General features: G+C 40.7%; 6 protein-coding genes across 8 annotated transcripts; 4 read left to right on the top strand and 2 right to left on the bottom strand.

The window, feature by feature from the left end:
- The first annotated feature begins 1,870 nt into the window (after positions 1–1,870).
- Positions 1,871–2,815, top strand: LOC130691758 (esterase OVCA2-like). The gene is made up of 4 exons (XM_057514743.2): positions 1,871–1,941; positions 2,002–2,392; positions 2,448–2,588; positions 2,658–2,815. Exons 1-4 carry the CDS (start codon positions 1,933–1,935, stop codon positions 2,780–2,782), a joined length of 666 nt encoding a protein of 221 aa, XP_057370726.1. The 5' UTR covers positions 1,871–1,932; the 3' UTR covers positions 2,783–2,815.
- Positions 2,755–5,038, bottom strand: LOC130691736 (probable G-protein coupled receptor B0563.6). The gene is made up of 3 exons (XM_057514716.2): positions 4,278–5,038; positions 3,979–4,180; positions 2,755–3,910 (listed from the first exon to the last, which is right to left on the bottom strand). The coding sequence occupies exons 1-3, from the start codon at positions 4,528–4,530 to the stop codon at positions 3,154–3,156; spliced, it is 1,212 nt and encodes a 403-aa protein (XP_057370699.1). The 5' UTR covers positions 4,531–5,038; the 3' UTR covers positions 2,755–3,153.
- An 898-nt stretch (positions 5,039–5,936) lies between these two features.
- LOC130691763 (protein slowmo-like) lies at positions 5,937–7,336 on the top strand. The gene is made up of 5 exons (XM_059496273.1): positions 5,937–6,098; positions 6,302–6,467; positions 6,542–6,628; positions 6,696–6,878; positions 6,945–7,336. Exons 1-5 carry the CDS (start codon positions 6,067–6,069, stop codon positions 7,068–7,070), a joined length of 594 nt encoding a protein of 197 aa, XP_059352256.1. The 5' UTR covers positions 5,937–6,066; the 3' UTR covers positions 7,071–7,336.
- An 89-nt stretch (positions 7,337–7,425) lies between these two features.
- Positions 7,426–8,780, bottom strand: LOC130691753 (haloacid dehalogenase-like hydrolase domain-containing protein 2). The gene is made up of 5 exons (XM_057514737.2): positions 8,584–8,780; positions 8,291–8,455; positions 8,094–8,228; positions 7,807–8,023; positions 7,426–7,615 (listed from the first exon to the last, which is right to left on the bottom strand). Exons 1-5 carry the CDS (start codon positions 8,691–8,693, stop codon positions 7,457–7,459), a joined length of 786 nt encoding a protein of 261 aa, XP_057370720.1. The 5' UTR covers positions 8,694–8,780; the 3' UTR covers positions 7,426–7,456.
- Positions 8,781–8,935: 155 nt separating this feature from the next.
- Positions 8,936–15,847, top strand: LOC130691700 (maestro heat-like repeat-containing protein family member 1). 3 transcript variants are annotated; one of them, XM_057514671.2, is made up of 12 exons: positions 8,936–9,081; positions 9,254–9,372; positions 9,455–10,920; positions 11,002–11,677; positions 11,746–12,159; positions 12,227–12,298; positions 12,361–12,865; positions 12,922–13,300; positions 13,363–13,686; positions 13,750–14,142; positions 14,210–15,049; positions 15,115–15,847. In XM_057514671.2, the coding sequence occupies exons 2-12, from the start codon at positions 9,285–9,287 to the stop codon at positions 15,586–15,588; spliced, it is 5,631 nt and encodes a 1,876-aa protein (XP_057370654.1). In that variant the 5' UTR covers positions 8,936–9,081; positions 9,254–9,284; the 3' UTR covers positions 15,589–15,847. The 3 variants fall into 3 exon arrangements, with proteins under 3 accessions (XP_057370654.1, XP_059352139.1, XP_059352140.1); XM_059496156.1 differs by having other exon boundaries at positions 9,449–10,920; XM_059496157.1 differs by having other exon boundaries at positions 8,947–9,091; positions 9,449–10,920.
- A 421-nt stretch (positions 15,848–16,268) lies between these two features.
- On the top strand, positions 16,269–18,126 carry LOC130691743 (dnaJ homolog subfamily C member 22-like). Its single transcript, XM_057514727.2, has 7 exons — positions 16,269–16,691; positions 16,766–16,819; positions 16,877–16,970; positions 17,031–17,226; positions 17,304–17,419; positions 17,478–17,629; positions 17,695–18,126. The coding sequence occupies exons 1-7, from the start codon at positions 16,452–16,454 to the stop codon at positions 17,902–17,904; spliced, it is 1,062 nt and encodes a 353-aa protein (XP_057370710.1). The 5' UTR covers positions 16,269–16,451; the 3' UTR covers positions 17,905–18,126.
- The last annotated feature ends 260 nt before the right edge of the window (positions 18,127–18,386 follow it).

The raw sequence follows: 18,386 nt of genomic DNA, 5'->3' as shown, positions 1-18,386 counted from the left end.
CAACGTTGCGACGCGATTCTCGGCTTCCTTGTGTAATGAACACTCGAACTTTGCCGCTAGGTCCTCTTGGTGGAGTAACGACTACTCTTACGCCGTGCGCCTCTTGAAATGCCTTGATGTTCTTCCCTTCTCTGCCGATAATATGGCCGTAATGCTCACCTCCAATTTTCAGCAATTGGTAGCTATCAGGTAACTCCTTTTCATCCACGGCATCGATAACTTTGAAAGTGTAAGATCCTACTTTAGGCAGAGGCCCCTGTTTCGCTGGAGCTGGTGTCATGGGCTTACATTCTGCGACAGGATCTTGCTTTGGGCTGCTGTTAACCTCAATTCCCCCGGAAGATTCCAGCGTGACGGTATATCCTTGAATATCTGTGTTTCTGTAACGGATATCCATACAAGGAAATATTGGAACTTTGGGTTTCTGAGCGATCTTCACAGAGGCTTGGTGAGATGGGCGCGCAGACTCGTCTACAGATGGCACGGTGTTGCCCTCACAAACACGCAGTTCGGGATCACGCACCTCAGGTTTCCCATTTTCCACCTGAGCAGCCACAGGTTTCTCCGAAATGACGGGGCTCGACTTGGTGGCCCACTCTTGTACGCTCCTTTCCAGTTCGGCAATTTTGTTGCTTTGGCAACCGTTTACTAATTCGAGTTCTGAAATCTTCGCTATGCTAGTGTCAAGACGAGCAGCAAGTTTCAGCAACTCTTTGCCGTGGGAATCAAGTGCAACTTGCAGGTTCTGTACATTGGACAGTGCTCCCTGCAACTTGCATTGAACATCACGGACTTCTTCAGCCAGAATGCCATTCTTCACAACGACTTCGTCTCTTTCAGCTGTTACGTTGATCAAATCAGTTGAGATCACGTCAACTTGGTTCTGGAGACGAGCATTGTCCAACTGTAGCACGAATTTTTGCTGACACAGGTCTTCGTGCAGCGCAATCGCATCGCGATTTGCGGTTCGGAGATCATCAAGTTTTCGCTCGTACATCTGTTGCTGAGTGTTGTGTTCGTGAAGAAGACTTGCACTCTTTGTTTGCAGATAACAGCGCATTGATGTCTCCTTAGACAGCTCTTCGGATAATTTCTTCGCATTCAGAGTGGCTTCATCCCTTTCCTGCGTGATACGCAACACATCTTCGTACAACTGAGCAAGCTCAGCCTCAAGGTCTTCATTTGAAACTTTGCTTGAAGGTGATGGTTCATCGTTGATGTCGACAGGCAAAGTAAAGGGATCGACAGAACTTTTCCCTTTCGAGACGTCAACACCAATCGAAGAAACTGAGTCACGTCTTGTGCTGGTATACAGATGGTAAGTCGCTAAAGCTGACACACCTGCAGCAATTCCGTAAATTAATCGGCTCATTTTGGCTTTGAAAATTCACTTAGACACTCAAGAGATTTACTCAGAGATTTGAGAAATTCACTTAAAAACTGGGGAAATTCAGTTGGAAACTGAGAAGTTCACTGAACAGGCAGTTGAAAATAACTGTGAACAAATTTGAAAAAAACGCGATTTTTCTCCCATTATGTTGTCCAGACTAGGAGAGTAGTGAGATAACAAAGCCTCGAGCCAGCAATTTTCTCTATTTTCAAAATTAAATATTTTTAAAAATAGCATCTGCTGATTGTTTTTCGTATTTTGTTAATTGAACGAACCTAGTTCAATCTTATAATATAAATATTAAGGTTTTGTTTTTTTATTAAGCCGTTTATATTGGTGACCCATGATTGTCATAATGATAGAAGCATACCAGTACGTAGTGCATACCAGTATGTATGTAAACCGTTGCAATTTAAAATTTTGAACCGTTACCGCAAAAAAGTTTTAAATTCCAAATCAGTGTAAAATGTTTTCTGCTATTGCAGACGAAGTCTGCCATTGGATTACTGCATGAGTTTGAGTTTTATGTTTTCTGTTCTGTCATGCGAAAGGTAAAAATATTAGATTTTTTAAATGTAATTCGCCACCCATCCACTTTTTTTTTTTTGCAGATACTGTGTTTACATGGATACCGTCAAAGTGCACAAGTTTTCAAAGATAAAACGGGCTCACTCAGGAAGCTTCTGAAGAAGCATGCAGAATTAGTGTACATCAGTGCACCTCATCTTATTCCAGCCCATTCAGCTATCCAAGATGAAAGCATGGAAAATCTACAGGCAGTTCCTGCAAATGAAAAAGTAGAGGAACAGAGGGGCTGGTATTTCAGCACAGAACAATTGACATTCAATTCCCATGACGCTACAGACTACAGCTGGGGGCTCGAAGAATCCATCGAAGTTGTGAGAAAAGCATTTGAAGAGCTGGGGCCATTTGATGGCATTTTAGGCTTCTCCCAAGGAGCTGCTCTTGGCTCAATTCTATGTCACATGCTTGATAAAGGAGGTGAACAAATATCAAGCAAACATTTCAGAACTGTAATCCCAAATCATTTTTTTAGATTTGCATTTTTCATTTAAGTTTGCCATTCTCGTGTCTGGCTTCCGTTCCAGATTAAGCCCTCATACATACTTTTATAAAACCAAACAAACCATTGCCACTTTACATGTAATAGGAGAAACAGACAGAATTGTGGAGAAAGGTAGGAAACTTTACAGTAAATCTTGTGTGCACTATGGAATACAATTTGAAAAACTTTTTTTTGTACCAGAAATGAGTGAAGAGTTGACAACCTATTTTGAATCACCTTACATAATGTGTCATTCAGGAGGCCACTATGTACCAGCAACATCAAAGGAGAAGGAAGGTTATATTAACTTTCTGGAACAGTTCTAATGTAATGCTGAATAAAGGAAGAAGAAAAACACTGTATACATTGCCCACATCTATCACTGCTTTACTAATCTTTTTGTTTCATTATTTGTAAGTAATATTTTAACCATATTGGTATATTTATTTAATTTCTATTACATAGCCAGAAGATTATTAACAGGAAGCGTGCCTATGAATCCCAAACTGAACTGAAATCGTTTCGAACGATAGCCAGTAGTGGTGAAGACAATTCTAGTTTTATGTATGTAATATATTAGGACTTACATATTATAACGGTACTTTTCAACAATGCCACAGCAGGTGATTCCAACGCATTCTCCGGGTAATAGTGTCATTTTTGTAGTTACTGTCATATTCGTGAGACGTTTGACTTATCAAGAAGGATGGTGATTGTTAAGTGACCCTGATAGTGCTACTGGACATGTCTGGGGATTGGAAGATTGGCTATTAGAAGTGGAGGACAAGATGAAAAATTTCGATAACCCGCATTGCGGCATGGCTTTATACAGCATTTTACGGAACTCCTTGCTGCACAAGAAGTACATGCAGAAATTAAGTGCAAAGTTGCTCATTTCCAACAAGTTTGCAACAGCACGAAATACTTGAAAGCTATGAAATGATTCCAGTTCTTGATCGTAAATGATTGACAAAACTGCTGATGGAATATTGGTGATAAAAAACAAAACTATTATCGATAACAAAAGAGTTAACAATTTTCGTTCCTGTTCAAGGTTGCGATCCGAACGTCCACTGCCGTGCAAGTCTGCATTTGGTTGCCCTTGCCGCATTTGCCTACGCGTTTTGACCACCCCATGGTATTTGATCAAAATTAACATATTGAGTGTAGCCAAAATTAGACCGGGGAGAAAGCGGACTAGACTCTCTCCCAACCACACATATGCCGTCCATAGGGGATGAGCTGTCACAATTTTGTTCTCCAAGTACTCATAGCGACACTTAATAGAATCTGCTGCAGACGTTTCTTCTTCGTTATGCACCACCACGTACTTGAGGACACAAAGTGGTAAGCTGACGATAAGGGCTAGAAGAAAGGAGATAGCAACTGCCATTTTGGCCCTCAATGGAGTGTGAATTTTCGGGAATTGACCTGCCAAACATACGGACGTATACCTATATGGAAAGCAATTTGGTAGGTTAATTGAAAGTAAACACATGATGCTTTCGGTTCATCATCGTACCTTTCAACGGTCAGGGCAACAACGTTGAAAATGGATGCCGCCATAAAGGTATTGAGAATGAATAATTCCAGATGGCCATAGTAAAATGCGCTCCAATGGCTACAGACGACCTTTTGAGCCAAACGGATCCATAAGGGAATGGAAGAGAGCAGAGCTCCCATATCCGACAGGGCGAGCGCCGACAAATAGACCGGAATTGCACCTATTTTTGGACCAAAAATCGCAGGCATTTAACAGTTTATGATTTCAACCACATTATTGCTCAAAGTAAACTTTTCTTTTAGACTATCACATCTCACCTTCCATCCGCGATCGGCCTACCACGAAAAGAATCAAAATGTTGCCAATCAAACCGAAGGTTACAATCGTAGGGCCGACAACACCGTAAATGAATGCAAAAGCATCGGCGGCGTCACTATCTACGCCAGGCACTGGACTGTTTGAATCCGAAGTTTCAATATGTACCTTTCGGGATATGAAACCCTTCGTGGCCGCTGTAGTTGTTTGCGTATTGCTCTCCAATTCCAAAAAATGCAGAGCCAAGATCTCCATATTTATCCTGTGGAACAGCCGCTAGCTGAGAAATCCGAAGGAGTTGTGAAACTAATTTCGTTTTTAGAAACGCATCGACAAGCAAAACGAAGCAATAAGCACAAATCACACCGTCTTCCCCAATCAATCAGAACCCACTACATGCTCCCTTCTGCTCCCGTTCTTCCTTTGTAAGCCAGTTTATGTAGACCGAGGATAAAATTCTCTCACCTTACGCTTTGCTGTGTAGAAAGAGGAATCCGGAGGGTAACCAGCCGCCCAATGTTCCTAGGCGCATGATCGTTGAACCGATTCTGCAACATGAGCAACACGTATTTTCCCACTTCCATCTCCTCCCTCCTCTTTTAAGACTTGGCAGTGTGATCTAAACAATTGCGTGGATTTTTGTTTACACCAAACGAATAAGAATAACTTCTCCAAATCGCTGAAGAAAAAGTTCGTTTCTACTGTAGTCGCCCCACGTTTTTCGGAGTCATAAAGTACGACTCAGTTGCTGAGTAGTTTAGCGAACAAATAGGATGGCTAAGACACACGAAACATGTGACACCACTAACAGTTTAAAGCAGTAAGTACAGTTTAATTTCTCAATAAAATTTTCCTAGCATCCGGTAATATTGTTTGGATTGGCTCGCACAGTGGAAGTAAATAAGCTCTCGGGAAGGAGAGTATCTGGAAATACACATACACATTCAAACTACGCAATAGCAAAGCTTAGATTCACACCAAGGGTACGAACAAAAATAAATTCCGATGTGTACCGAATGTTAGCGTTGCTGATGGGTCTCATCTTGCCCATAAGGAATAGCAAGAAATCCATGAAGCAGCATAGCATGGATCATGTAGTCTCAATTCGCTGTCGTTGAAGGGAAAAACCCTGGACAAATGACGTATTTAAGAGAAATCCATCTACACATTTCTATCACTGTTTTATACATTCTCATCCTGCTTTCGTCAATCACGCCATGGGCATATTCTCGAAGATATTATTCCGTTTTTCCATCAGCAGCAATCCCGATCATGCAACAGAGCGTACGTGTAAACCGATCTGTAAAGGATCAATATTATCTTCGGGGATGGATTCGTAAGACGAGAGAATAAGAAATGTTTGATCATCTGAGTAGGCAATCAAAGGGCTACGATGCAATATCAGGTCACTGCAAGACGGAAAATGGTTAGGCTGGTGTATGCCGAAGTTTTCACCGATCCATGGCCGTTTTTTTTTTTAAATCAATACTTATTTCATTTCTAGTTGATTTGAACTGCTTCACATAAATGTTTTTTTTTTGCCTTCATATTCAATACCGCCAGTAGTTTTACGTATGTACAAATGTGTAAACCTAAATGGCTGACGAGGGGTACATTATTTACTCCGGAAATGCGCTTCTAGCGAATTCTACGCCCTTCTTTTTCCTCTCCTTTTAGCAGACTTCTTTACACTAGTCTCGTTCTTTTCCGCCAGGTCACAGTTCCCGTGAGTTTGGAAAAGTTAAATATCCCGATAGTTTCGTGGATATTTACACAAATTTCGATCTCAAAATGAAAATATGGACATCAGAACACATCTTTTGGTAAGCACTCTCAGTTGATGGCAATCGGTTGAAGGGAAACGTAAAAAAAAAAGGAAAAAATTGTGTTGCTTAGGGAAGTCGTTACTCTACCTTGTATCGACGTTACATAATTCCTTCGTTTTCCAGTGTTTGAGACATTTTAAATGGCAAATGACGTCTTCCTGTATCACTCGTAAAAAAAAAATCTATGTTTGTGTTGACAGTCACCCATGGGAAACAGTGGCTCAAGCTTCTTGGAGAAAGTACCCCAATCCCCACAACCCAAATGTGGTGGCTATCGATGTCCTTGAAAGGGATGTTAAGAATGGAATTCTGCACTCTAGAAGACTTCTAAGTTCTAAATGGGTCTTTCCAGGATGGGCTCGAAAGGTATGAAAAATCTTCAACTGTGAAAAAACAAACAAACAAAAATTGTAAACCTTGGATGTGAATATAATTTCTAGATATTGGGTAGCGAACGAATTTGTTATGCTAAAGAGAATTCAACCGTGGATCCTACAAATAGAATCATGACCCTTTTCACGCAAAATGTATGGTATTTCAAGAATAGATTAGTAAGTTTTTCTTGTCTAATTTTACATTGAATTTTACTTTCAGTTGACATTCTGCCATTTAATGTCAATTGATGAACGTCTAAGTTATACTGCACACCCAGAGGACCCTTCTAAAACATTGCTCACTCAAGAAGCTGTAGTTACAGTTAGAGGAGTACCACTTTCTTCCTACTTAGAGGGATTTTTAACAAATACTATATCTGTGAATGCCAGCAAAGGAAGACAGGTATAGAATCACCATAAAGAACATCAATTGAACGAAACTCTAATACCTTTCATTATGTCATTTAAGGCAATGGAATGGGTGATTGGCAAGCTTAATGTAGAAGTTCATGATTTAACCACCACTGCTGCCAAAAATTTACAAAGCCTGACATCCCCGCCGACGGTTCAAGCATCAAGTCTGCCAGAATGCTAGCATCAGCTTCAGTTTAGTACAAGTAACAAAAGGATATTTTCATATGAAATGTCTTCATTAGATCCGCAAACAAACAAAACACGAGAAGAAAAACACCATTCGATGCAAGCAGATCTAAAATTAGAACTATTTTTAAATACCCATCGCATTTTTTACAAATCGATTTATAAGAGTTGTAAACATGTTTGTTAGGGTTTCTTTGGTTACTTAAATATCTTTGGTAACTGGAATTGGTGAGTTGTAATACAATCTGTAAATAGGTTTGAGCTGGGAAACAGAAACTATTTTATTTCCTATTTGTAGATATTAGTTAACAGGCTGTTCCCTTTTGAAGAAATTATCAAATGAAGGCAAAAATTGCGCCACTCATCACGCAATTTGTATGGTTATGCCAGTATGTAATCAACTGCCGATGCAAAGTTCTCACAAACTGCAGTTGGTGGTATACTGGAACGGTTTTCATCTCCTGCGCGAAATTTTCCTGTGCGTACCAAAATAGCCTTAAATCCTGCCAGAAGCGCCCCTTCAATATCGTCACGTACATCCTGTCAGGAGGAAAGACAGACGATTCATCAAAATTTTTGGAACATTGTTACGAAATGCAATCAAGCTATTGGCTTCGTCCATGCGTCCAACAATGAGTGATTTGTTAACAAACTTAAATTTAGGAAGTAGAACATCTATCTCACAGGGACGACTACTGAATGTTTCGCAGTAACGTTCTGGTTTAACTCACATCGCCAATCATGAGGGCCTCATGAGGCTCACAGTTCAGTCCCACTAATGCGGAAAGGAAGAAATTTTTCTCTGGCTTGCCCATCACTGTAGCGGTCCTTCCAGTTGCAAATTCTAATGCTGAAACAAACGGTCCAGGACCCAGAGCCAGCCCGTCACCACGAGAATAATAACGACCCTTGTGGATTGCAATTAAATCAGCCCCATTCATCAAAATCCTTTTTTTTTAGATAGACATTAAAAATAGTCCAATGAAAAAAAATTGTAAGTAGAAAAGTACAAACTCACCTAAAAGCATGATTCATGGATTCATAACCAAACTTGCTAGGAGCTAATCCTACCACTACTGCATTTATTTGTTCAGTATTCCTTGAAAGCCCTTGAAACTCTTCCAATGCTGCATCCTCAAGCAAGAGCAATGGGCTATACAAGACAGACAGTATAATAATTGGTTAAAATTTAACTGTTTTCTTGAATCTTTTTACTTCAGATGATGATTTTCGATGTATTGGCGGGAAACAGTTAGAGAAGTAAATATGTCGTTTTTCTCTAAACCAAATCCACATTTGGTAAGTCTTTCATGTAAATAGTTTTTACTCTCCTTAGTTGTATTGGTGAGAAATCTCACAAATATACCAGAGCTTTTCAACCTAAACAAAAAACCATTAGTACGGTGATAACTCGAAGAGTCACTGGATGGCGGCTCTTTGTAATCAATTTCAAGCAAGCATTACGTAATAAAGCCATCATGTTAGTTAAGGTTTGATTATTACTCAACCGTTCTAAAGCCTCGACTGCTCCATAAGTCGCTTCATTTTCTATGTGAAGGGTTCCACTTAAATCCACCAGCACGGCTTTTATCGCTCCACGGTTTAGCCCTAATGCCATCTAAGTTCTTTAAGATTTGTTGTTATAATGACAAGAAGAAAATTTATTGATTATTGTATTATGACTTTGCTCTGTTCCATATTTTTTACGAAGCATACGACAGTTACTGGGAATACAACGTTGCCGCCAATCCAACATCCTCCGAATTCTAGTGTTTGTTGTTGATTTGTTACATATAGCAGGAGCAGGACCTGGGACGACAGTTCACGTCAGTGAGTCACAGTTGTAGTTGCAGGTCTAATACAGGCTTACGTTTTTATGTCGCAACCGATTACAAGAGTACGACATACGATTTAAATCAAGGCGTCATTACGTACAATACCTTCTTGTAGGCAATCTACGAGCCTCTGTATTGACACGAGACAAACGTGTAATATACCGATTCTTGGTATGTCAATGTAAGATATGTTTTATGACAATTGTTTCTTTTTTCCTTTTTGATTTTATACTAAATACCCTAACTAAAGAGTTTGTTTTGTTTGTGAGAGGTGCATTTTGATTTTAAACGGAAAACAGCAGAACTCCAAAAATACTTTAGGCTAACAATGTTGTTTTTACAGAATGAAAATCAGCTTTTGATCTTACTGGAAAATGGAACCAAACAGCTTGGAAGATTCAAACTTATCTGACAAAGCCAAGGATGGTGTTCTCCCTTTGGTAGAGAAACCATGCAACCAAAGTATAGATTACAAACTTATGAATGTTCCACATTCATTTCAAATAATAGGATTTTCATTTTAATTTCTCGTTTCCAGGTTTAGGTCATGAAAGTTTAACAGACTTAAGCATCCAAAATGTGGTGAATGAAGATACAACAATCAGTAACAGTCAAGAATATGGAGATGATCGGGACCTCAAGGGATCCAAAAATGGTGTAGCTGAAGTGGAGAAACAAAGTGCTCATCTTATGGCAGATTCAGAAGGTCTTCAGAATTTTCTCCTTAAACAGACAGAAGTTGGGGAAGATGCAGTATTGAATGGTGTAGATAGTGACACTTCAGAGGCAATTAAGCGAGCTGCTGGAAATGGAAGTGAAGTCACTGATGATGAAACTGATAATCAAAATGTGGTGTTTAGATTTCCTGGATCTGTAGATGAAAATGAAGTATTTACCTCAAAAGTAACAAACAAGGAACCATTGTATCCGCATTCGAAACATCTCAGCAGTAGTATTGTCGACATTGACCAACTCGCCAGGTGTCAACACACAGCTGAAGATGTTGCAGAAGTGAAAAGTTTTTCCATAGCTTTATTGGAACTTGCGTTTGAGAAACAAACAGACATATCCTCAAATGCCGTGACTACTATACAACAGCTGGGTCGCAAACACCCATCAACTGTTCTCAGGACGCTCCAAACGTACCTGAGTGCGTCCGAGAGCCAAACATCAACCCGGGTCCTTTCTACTGTTCTGACGATTATGGATACTACAATTAATCCGGCTATAGAAGCGGGGCATTTAGACCATAGTTTGGCTACGGGGCTGGTGAAATTGGCACTGAATGAAATGATTAAAAATCCTGAACCTATACCGGACATACAGCTACCAGCTTCTAATGTTCTGGTTACCGTGGGAACCGTTTACTGTAAAGACGTCATTGAACTTCTTTGTAGCCGCCTTCAAAATGGCATACCACATTCATCTATCTTAGTAAGCTTAGCATCATTGGCCACTTTAAACATCTACGGAACTGTTCTTCATTTAAAAAAAGTGCTTAACATGGTGGTGGCGCTATTGAGCACTGGCCAGATAAAGAACAGCCTTCTGCGATGTAGTTTTGCTACTGCATTGGCTAAATTTAGTGAGGCTCTCTTGTTCTACTTAGCCAATATGGAACGGGCTCCGGACGTTTCTGTCCAGCGTGACTGGTTTTATGAAGACATTTCTACAGCATTCGAAATTCTGTTTCTACAATGGCTACCCTGCAAGGCAACAACGACTTGTCAAGAAATTCTTGAAGCTCTAGGACAAATGTCACAACTATTGTCCGAAGAACGCCTAGAGCATATAGCTCCGAAGCTTCTTCCTTCATTGATACAGAGCTACCGAGGACCAGTAGAACCATTGTATGTAAGTCGTTGTCTAGCTCTCTTCCTCGATGCGTTTTTCTATAACGGATCGGAACTTCCCGATGCAACCGTTCACGAATTGCTGCAGGCGCTTTTTCAACAGATGACAATACAGCCAGATTACAGCCAGCCGTCTACTGTTAAGAACAACTACGAGGTACTGTTGAAAGCTGTGTTCAGTTATGTTGAAAAATAGCACGTACGTCTATGTAACGATTGCGATTTTGTTGGATTCTAGGTCTTACGATGTTTGGAACGCTTGGCACGGGTCCATTTGGAAAAAGTGGTGGGATTTCTGCTTGGCAAAGTTGAGCAAGGCGCTGAGCAAGTACGAATAGCAGCACTGACAGTGCTTAAGCATTTGATCAATTCACTTAAAGAACAGCTGGAACCGCACGTCGCGGCCATCGGAGCACAATTGAAGTTACTTTGCACGAGCGACGCCAATTCGCTATCAAATAACATCAAGAAAGCACTTGTGCAAGTCATTGTGGCCATGGCAGTACAGGGGCATCTTTTAGCATCGGATACCATTCATTCTGGCAGACATATTCAACTGGTCGCCTTTTTGCTGAAATTATGCACATTAGCACCAGGATCTGACGTAGTACCGAATTCACCGTCGTCTGGATTGGATGTATTTCTGCATCCACTCAATAGAGCATCAAGCTTTAGAGGCAGCGTCAGTCCGATTCCGGCAAATGTTGTATCTAACGATGAATTGAGGCAAATGTGCGAAAATGTTATACATTTGCTAGTGACCACCCAATCGCAAATGGAAAACCTATTTTGGCCTGTGCTACTGCGCCACGCTTTGGATCCCGAACACAATAGAGCCTTCGGTGTTATTGCGCGAGCGCTAGCACACTTGGTCACTAAAAAGCGCCAAGAACCTGGTGGTACAATTATTATAGGTAATGAGAAAGTAATATTTGTTTTAGCATTTTCCTTTTCCTGATCTTGAACTTAAAAAAATGTATAGATGAACCTACTTCAACCGCTATTGTCGCTCGGTTCTTTGTCCTAGCCAGATCACCTACGCCATACGAAAAGTGTTCTGCCATTTTAACATTTTTACAACACTTCTCCGCGATTGTTCATCCATCTCTGGCCCAACTTTGGCAAGTAGAACTACCTCAGCTTGCCAGTCAACTCAAAGGTAACATAATGGACCAACAAGACAATCAGAATGGTTGGTTGCTTTCGTTGGAGAAATTGGCGGACGTGACACTAGCAAGAACCAAACTTGCAGCACCCGAGTGGACTCGTTTATTTGCCACTGATTTACTTGATCAAGTTGGACTTTATGGACAGCAGCCACTGGAGCGAGGTTTCTTACTTCATCTCATCGGTATTTCTATGTATCATGGGGTTATTACGCAAGGACCAAGCTATGGTAATTCAAAACCTATTAGTTTTTAAAAATCTTGTTTAACCATTTGGCATTTAAAAATCAAATGTAGCTATGGATTTCATTATGACGTCGGTTCGTCACCAAATGATTGAGGAAAGCATTGGATGTGCATCTGCAATGGGTATGTCATCAGATCACATCGCAATACGCCAGTTAATGTTAACGAAATTTAATTATGCTAAGGTTGGTGTGCCCGTGGACATCTAGACGTGGCACTACTGAAATTGCAAAATTTGGAACGTAACGACTATGGCCGCAAGTCAAGTGGTTTTCTAGGATTCATGAAAGAGAATCGCAGCGAAGTAGAATCAGACATGTTGAAATCTACTGCAGCACGGTGTTATGCCCGTATCGTGGCGGATGCCCCGGCAACTGAATTGTTGTTAAAAGTTGACAAGCATGTGATTCGAGCCATTATTCACATTCTTCAATCCACCAAAGACCGTCTAGTCCGTCAAGAAGGGTTGGATGCTGTTGCATCGGTTGCTCAGGCTCTTTGGCCAGAACGTCTCCAAGAAAGATATGTTTTAGCCAAGCGTCCAGATTTGCTAAAAGAGACTCTAGTCCAGCTCAAATCTGTATCACTTGCAGACCTGAATAGTCAAGCTGGATCTGCTTCTGAACTTAAGCGATTAGTGGAAATTTCTCGTTTCACAGTCCGAGCCTTGGATGCCTTGTCTGCGCTCATGTAAGTTAGCAATACATTCAAAGGCAATGTCATGATGTAATTCTCTTTCTTTTTAGTCGGCTACCACCCGTCTTGGGCCCGGATGATCAATCGACAGTGCTAGAAACTGGCCTGGAGCGTGGAATACCCCTGTATGCTCACCTTTGTCAGTTTGCAATGGAAGAATGGGGGATGGTTGATGCCTCCTTGGCAGCCAATCAACTACTGATAGCACTTGAGAGCCTTACGCTTCAATTTCTTCGCTCATCTCTCGATCCAGCTATGGTTGATATAATCTTTTCTCAGCTTCAGCCTTGGTCACGAGGACAACAGGGGCCCACGCGCCGGGCTGCCCTTACTTTACTAAAACTGACGCTGACGACGTTTTTTCAAGAGGTGGAATTTGAACCGGGTGCTCCAACACGTTTTGGTCAAGGTCACATTATGATAGCCAAGGTTATTTCATTGCTAACAAGTAAGTGAACGAACTTGTTGATTTTAATTTGATTCTTCGTTAGATTATACCACGTTGTACGGATCCGGAAAGCGCTGTACGTGATTTGGCCATAGATTGCTTGGCTCTAGTCCTCAACATAATTTCCAAGTATTTGGGATACAGTCGGGAATACGAGAAAAATTCAATTGAAAAATTAGAATCATTGAAAACTAATCTGGGCTCTGCTGATCCCACTGCGTCGTTAGTTGAGCTAGCGAATCTTTTGAATTCAAAAACGCCCACTAGCGATGTATGGGCGTTTCTCGAATCAGCAGCCAGTGGCCTGAATGATCCTTTTGCGACTAGCTCTAGTGGCGCATCTTTCGTTATTTGTTTGGTGTTGAAGGTAATGTTACAACCAAAGAAAAAAGAAAGATTTTTTTTCTAATAACTTGTTTTTAAAACGCAGGTTCGGGGAGGCGAAATCCATTTGCGAACTAAGGAATTGTTGGACATGCTCTTATCCCGCTTAAAGAACGTGGAATGCCCACAAACGCGGAAATCTATTTTGAATGGTGTTTGCCTATTAGCATCGCACCAGCGAGATGTTGTAACGTCAGCCTTATTGTCGCATTCCCTTCCTCACAACGAAGACATATCAGATTGCTGGAAAGCGTTGGCAGCCGATTCGACACAAGCCACGGCCGTTCTTGACCATTTAATTGATATACTGGCCTACGCTGCACCCTATGAAGAGCGTGGTCCACATGCTAATGAAGCCATTGTTTCGTTTCGTCTTCTTTCCACGATCTCGGCCCTGAAATCCATGTGCTTAGTGTCACAAATTTCTAGTTGTCTACAGGTAAAATATCTTTGTTTACAAGCGCATAGACTCCAAAATTTGTAACTTTTTAAATCCGGTTTCATAGGCTCGCTTTCCTCATGTGTTCTGCCTTCTTATTTTGGCGCAGAGTTGTATGCTTGGTGCATCACCACCGATTCATTTCCCGTCCAATGGCGTTGATCAGCTCTCCTTCGTTCCTGTTAATCGTGAAGCCTATCGACTGAATCCTTACCAGATGTGTGCTGACACTTTTAAATCTGTAATCGTCTGCGCTCAACTCAATCCCCTCATGGAGCCCCTTACAGAACACCGTCACTGGACTAACTCCGGTGATCTGAACGCCTTTTGCGCTTTAGTAGCAAGTATGACAGCGCTGTGCACCGTTTTCACAGCTGCCCACTTGCCTTACATGATATCCTCCTTCAACAATGCGCTCAAGAGTAGCCATCAACGCCATAGACTAGCTGCAGTTGCATTTTGTGCCGAATTAATTCATCAAAAAGCTGTCGGTAGGGATCTCGATGTAGTTGTTCGCGGTCTGACTTCGTCTCTACCAGATTCGTCGCTGTTGATCCGCCGTATTGCCCTGAAGGGATTGGGTTCATTGGGGGATTGTGATCCGCACCAGTTAGAATTACAAGCACCTTCTGTCTTGAATGCCCTCATGGAAGGTCTAGAAGAAGACAGGCGTGAACCCCATGATGGGAATTGTGGCACAGTGAAAGAAGCGCTTGAAGGATTGCTGCGTTTGGTTCCCGTAGTCTCTGTGGCCGAAGTAGAGCGACTAGCTTCTCGTTTAGCTCTTCGTGTCCGCCCATTTTTTGAACATGAGTTGCCTCAAGTTCGACAAGCAGCAATTTCTCTACTTGCCCAGTTGTTCATTGCTGGATCTACGTCGTCTGCAAGCGATCGTCTAGCTGAACAGGTTGGTAGATAATTTTTCAAATGATATCATTGGGATTAACGTATTGGTTCGCGTTCTTAATTTAGGTGCATGCTACATTGACTAGTCTTCTACTTCATCTGAACGAAGCTGATCCTAGTGTTGTTCGAGCGTGTAAGCTGGCATTGCGCCAAGCCGGTCCTCTTTTGGACCGGAACATCGAAGAAGATATAGTCAGCGTCGGCAGAGTTAGCGCAATGTTTCAGACGCATTTGCCCGAGGAAGGTCGCCTTAACTACCTCACGTTTTTGACTGATTTGGTTAAACTTATTGCTGTCGACTGTGAGGAATGGATAACCAGTAATTACCTACCAGCAGCAACTTCGTATTTCAAAAGCCCAGCACCTGAATTGCGGGCAAATGCTGCTCTCTTTGTCGGTCTGCTCTGTGGAGCAAGCCGGTCAACTATTATTGCCTCTCAACAACGAAATGTATCACTAAGTTTAATTCGTCTACTTCATGATCCAGTCAAAGCAGTTCGCCTTCAAGCAATGGGCGCAATCAGTTTGATGTTTGGATAAATTCTAAGGGATCGTAAATTTGCCCACCCTTCATCGCTGGTCCGTAGTCTATGATGAAGCAATGCTATAAACATTCGAAATAAGATTGGACGCATTCCCTCGCTTTTCTGACATTTTTGAATTTTTCTTCAAGTCTTTTCATATTTAGTTTTTGTTCTTTAAACGTGCCTTTGTCAAGTTACGCATATTTATTAAACTTTGCATTTAGAACAAAAGTTTATAGATTGTTATTTGTTGATAAATACATTGGCAGATGGAACGTTACGCACTCCGTGAATCACTTCAACAATCAAGTTAGACATGCCTCCCGATGGCAGGTCGCTCTTTTCCTCCAAAGCCATAAAATATCAGATTACTTTATAGTCTCTAATAATCTCGAAAACGGGAATACTCAATGACATTTCGAAAATAACGGCATTTCCTGCTATCAAAACTTAACAGTTTTTTGGCGGGCATACAAAAGCGTAATTCTAACGCTCCCGGTAAAATTTTTGAGCCATCTGTCATGAAAATAAATAAATAAAATTAAATATGAGCAATGTTGTTGGCTAAAGTCATCGCGTAGACGCGCATTCTTCTTTCCCTTGCATAAACGTGCAGTATATGCAACACATCAGCTTCAGATATTCGTCGCTGAGTTGAAACCACCGGATAACTTGCAGTTGTCACCAACCTCGCCCTAGCACAGCAAGCAGCCATCCACGAAGCACCACGTAAAATTCTGAGCACATTCGCTTAATAAGAAGAGGCTTCCTCACGTTGCTTCGCACCAACAGGTGGGGAAAGTCAGTATGAAAACAAGTCAGGTTTGAGTTGGATCGTCAAAGCTTTGGTAGGAGTTTTCCTACTTGTAATTACCTCGGATGGCTGAAAAGAGTGTATGTGTCACCTACTTGTTGTGGTTGATTGGAGGCTGGTTTGGGCTCCACCAGATCTATTTACGCCGAGATAGGCATGCGTTTTTAATTTGGTCTTCGGCAGCAGGCTATTTAGGGTTTGGTTTGCTCAGAGATTTATGGAGGATTCCTGAATACGTCAAAGATGCCAATGAAGATCCCGGATACATTGAAGAATTGATCAAAAACATGAAGAAGAAAAAGAAGGTGGTATAATAATTATTAAAACACAAAATACATGAAAATATGTTCTATAAACAATATTTTTCCTTTTTTGACAGCCTCCGTACAATATTTTCAGGCAATTTGGAGGAGTTGTTGTTGGAAATCTTTGGGTATTCTTAGAAAAGTAAATATTTGTGCCACTGTAGTTTCTCAACTTATATCAACAGGGATGGATTTTCCAGTTAGCTATTCCAGAAGAAAAGGTGTTTGGCATTGATTTCAGCTTTCTTGAATTCTTCATACCAGTTGCTATTGCTTTAGGTTGTATAAGTATCATTATTTATTAAAACAAATTGTTAATACCTGTTTGCTATTTACTAGGGGTGCATGCTGTTGGAAATGTTGGGAGAATTCATGGATCTTTTCTTTATCCATTAATAGGAGCTTCATCCCTATTAATCCTTAAATTTTTTGATGTTGAAGGGATCTCAATTGCAGCATTTCTTTCTTCTGCATTGTTTGAAGCCAAAGCTGCTCAATGGAGAAGGAAACCAAAGCCTAAACATAATTTATGCAGGTTGAAGCACTGTGAAAAAGCTTAAACAACTATCAAATGGTGATTAGTACCTTACAAATAAAATGTTTCTCTAATAGGAGGATGTGTATGCTGGGCGTATGTGTACTTCTGTACTCTTGTCTTTGGTTATCGTATCTGTATTTCAATGCCGAGATGACAGACTCATCTGGTGAATCCATAAAATTCCGCGATGGTAAAGTAGCGTGTGAATTACTTAAAACAATTTTTTAAATATGATTACGAAAATAAAGGAGTGGCAAATTTCCTGACCTCGCCGCTATGGACGGATTTCAAACGTACTTTCCACACGTTAATTAACTCGCTGTGGCATCGAGGATGGCAGGAAACGTGGAAACAGTTTATGGATGATTTGGACCCATTTGGTGAACACCAAGCATTAAAGGTAAACTTATTTTGGTACAGTGGACACCTTTCAGAAATACTAGATCCTGTCGCTTTCCAACATAGGTCTTGGGGCTTGAAAATAATGCAACACAAGTAGAAATCACTGCTAAGTGGCGGAAGCTATCCAAGGAATGGCACCCTGATCGTTACGTAGATGCCGATAAGAAACTAGAAGCTCAAGAAAAATTTATGGAGTTTAGCGCTGCGTATGAAACACTATCGAAAATTAAAACTCGGCGCGCTAGAAAGAACAACGCTTTTCAAGACTACTAATAAGCCAATTCAAACAATAAATAATCAAATTCTTTTTGTTTTTCGGCATCTAGCACTATGTGAATTCTCAGTCACGTCAGGTCTGATAACATTTAATTTATGTCTCATATTTTAGCATTATTCTTTGTTGCTTTGGAACCCGTCTAAGACCAGAGTAAAGTCTATCTATCCGTCCGCATTGAATAAATTGTAACATTTTTTTTAAATTTTTCTTATACACAACTGAAGATGCAATGTTAAATTTAATAATTTTTATCATTTATCTTTATCCTGTTTCTAAATCTCAAAGTTAAAAAGAAAAAATGATGATCTATCCGGGGCATACATTAGCAGTCAATTGCTTATACTATAATAACATATTAATTTGAAAATTTAATACATAGGAAGAAACAAAAGAAAAAGTGTTATTCATCTTTAGAAAGAAGTTCTGAGCTGAGAAAGGAATGATTTGGTTTGATGCTCAAACGAAGCGGGTATCGAAT

Source organism: Daphnia carinata, chromosome 1 (assembly GCF_022539665.2).
Source record: "Daphnia carinata strain CSIRO-1 chromosome 1, CSIRO_AGI_Dcar_HiC_V3, whole genome shotgun sequence".
Taxonomy (NCBI): domain Eukaryota; kingdom Metazoa; phylum Arthropoda; class Branchiopoda; order Diplostraca; family Daphniidae; genus Daphnia; species Daphnia carinata.
This window is presented reverse-complemented; position numbering and strand designations above follow the sequence as displayed.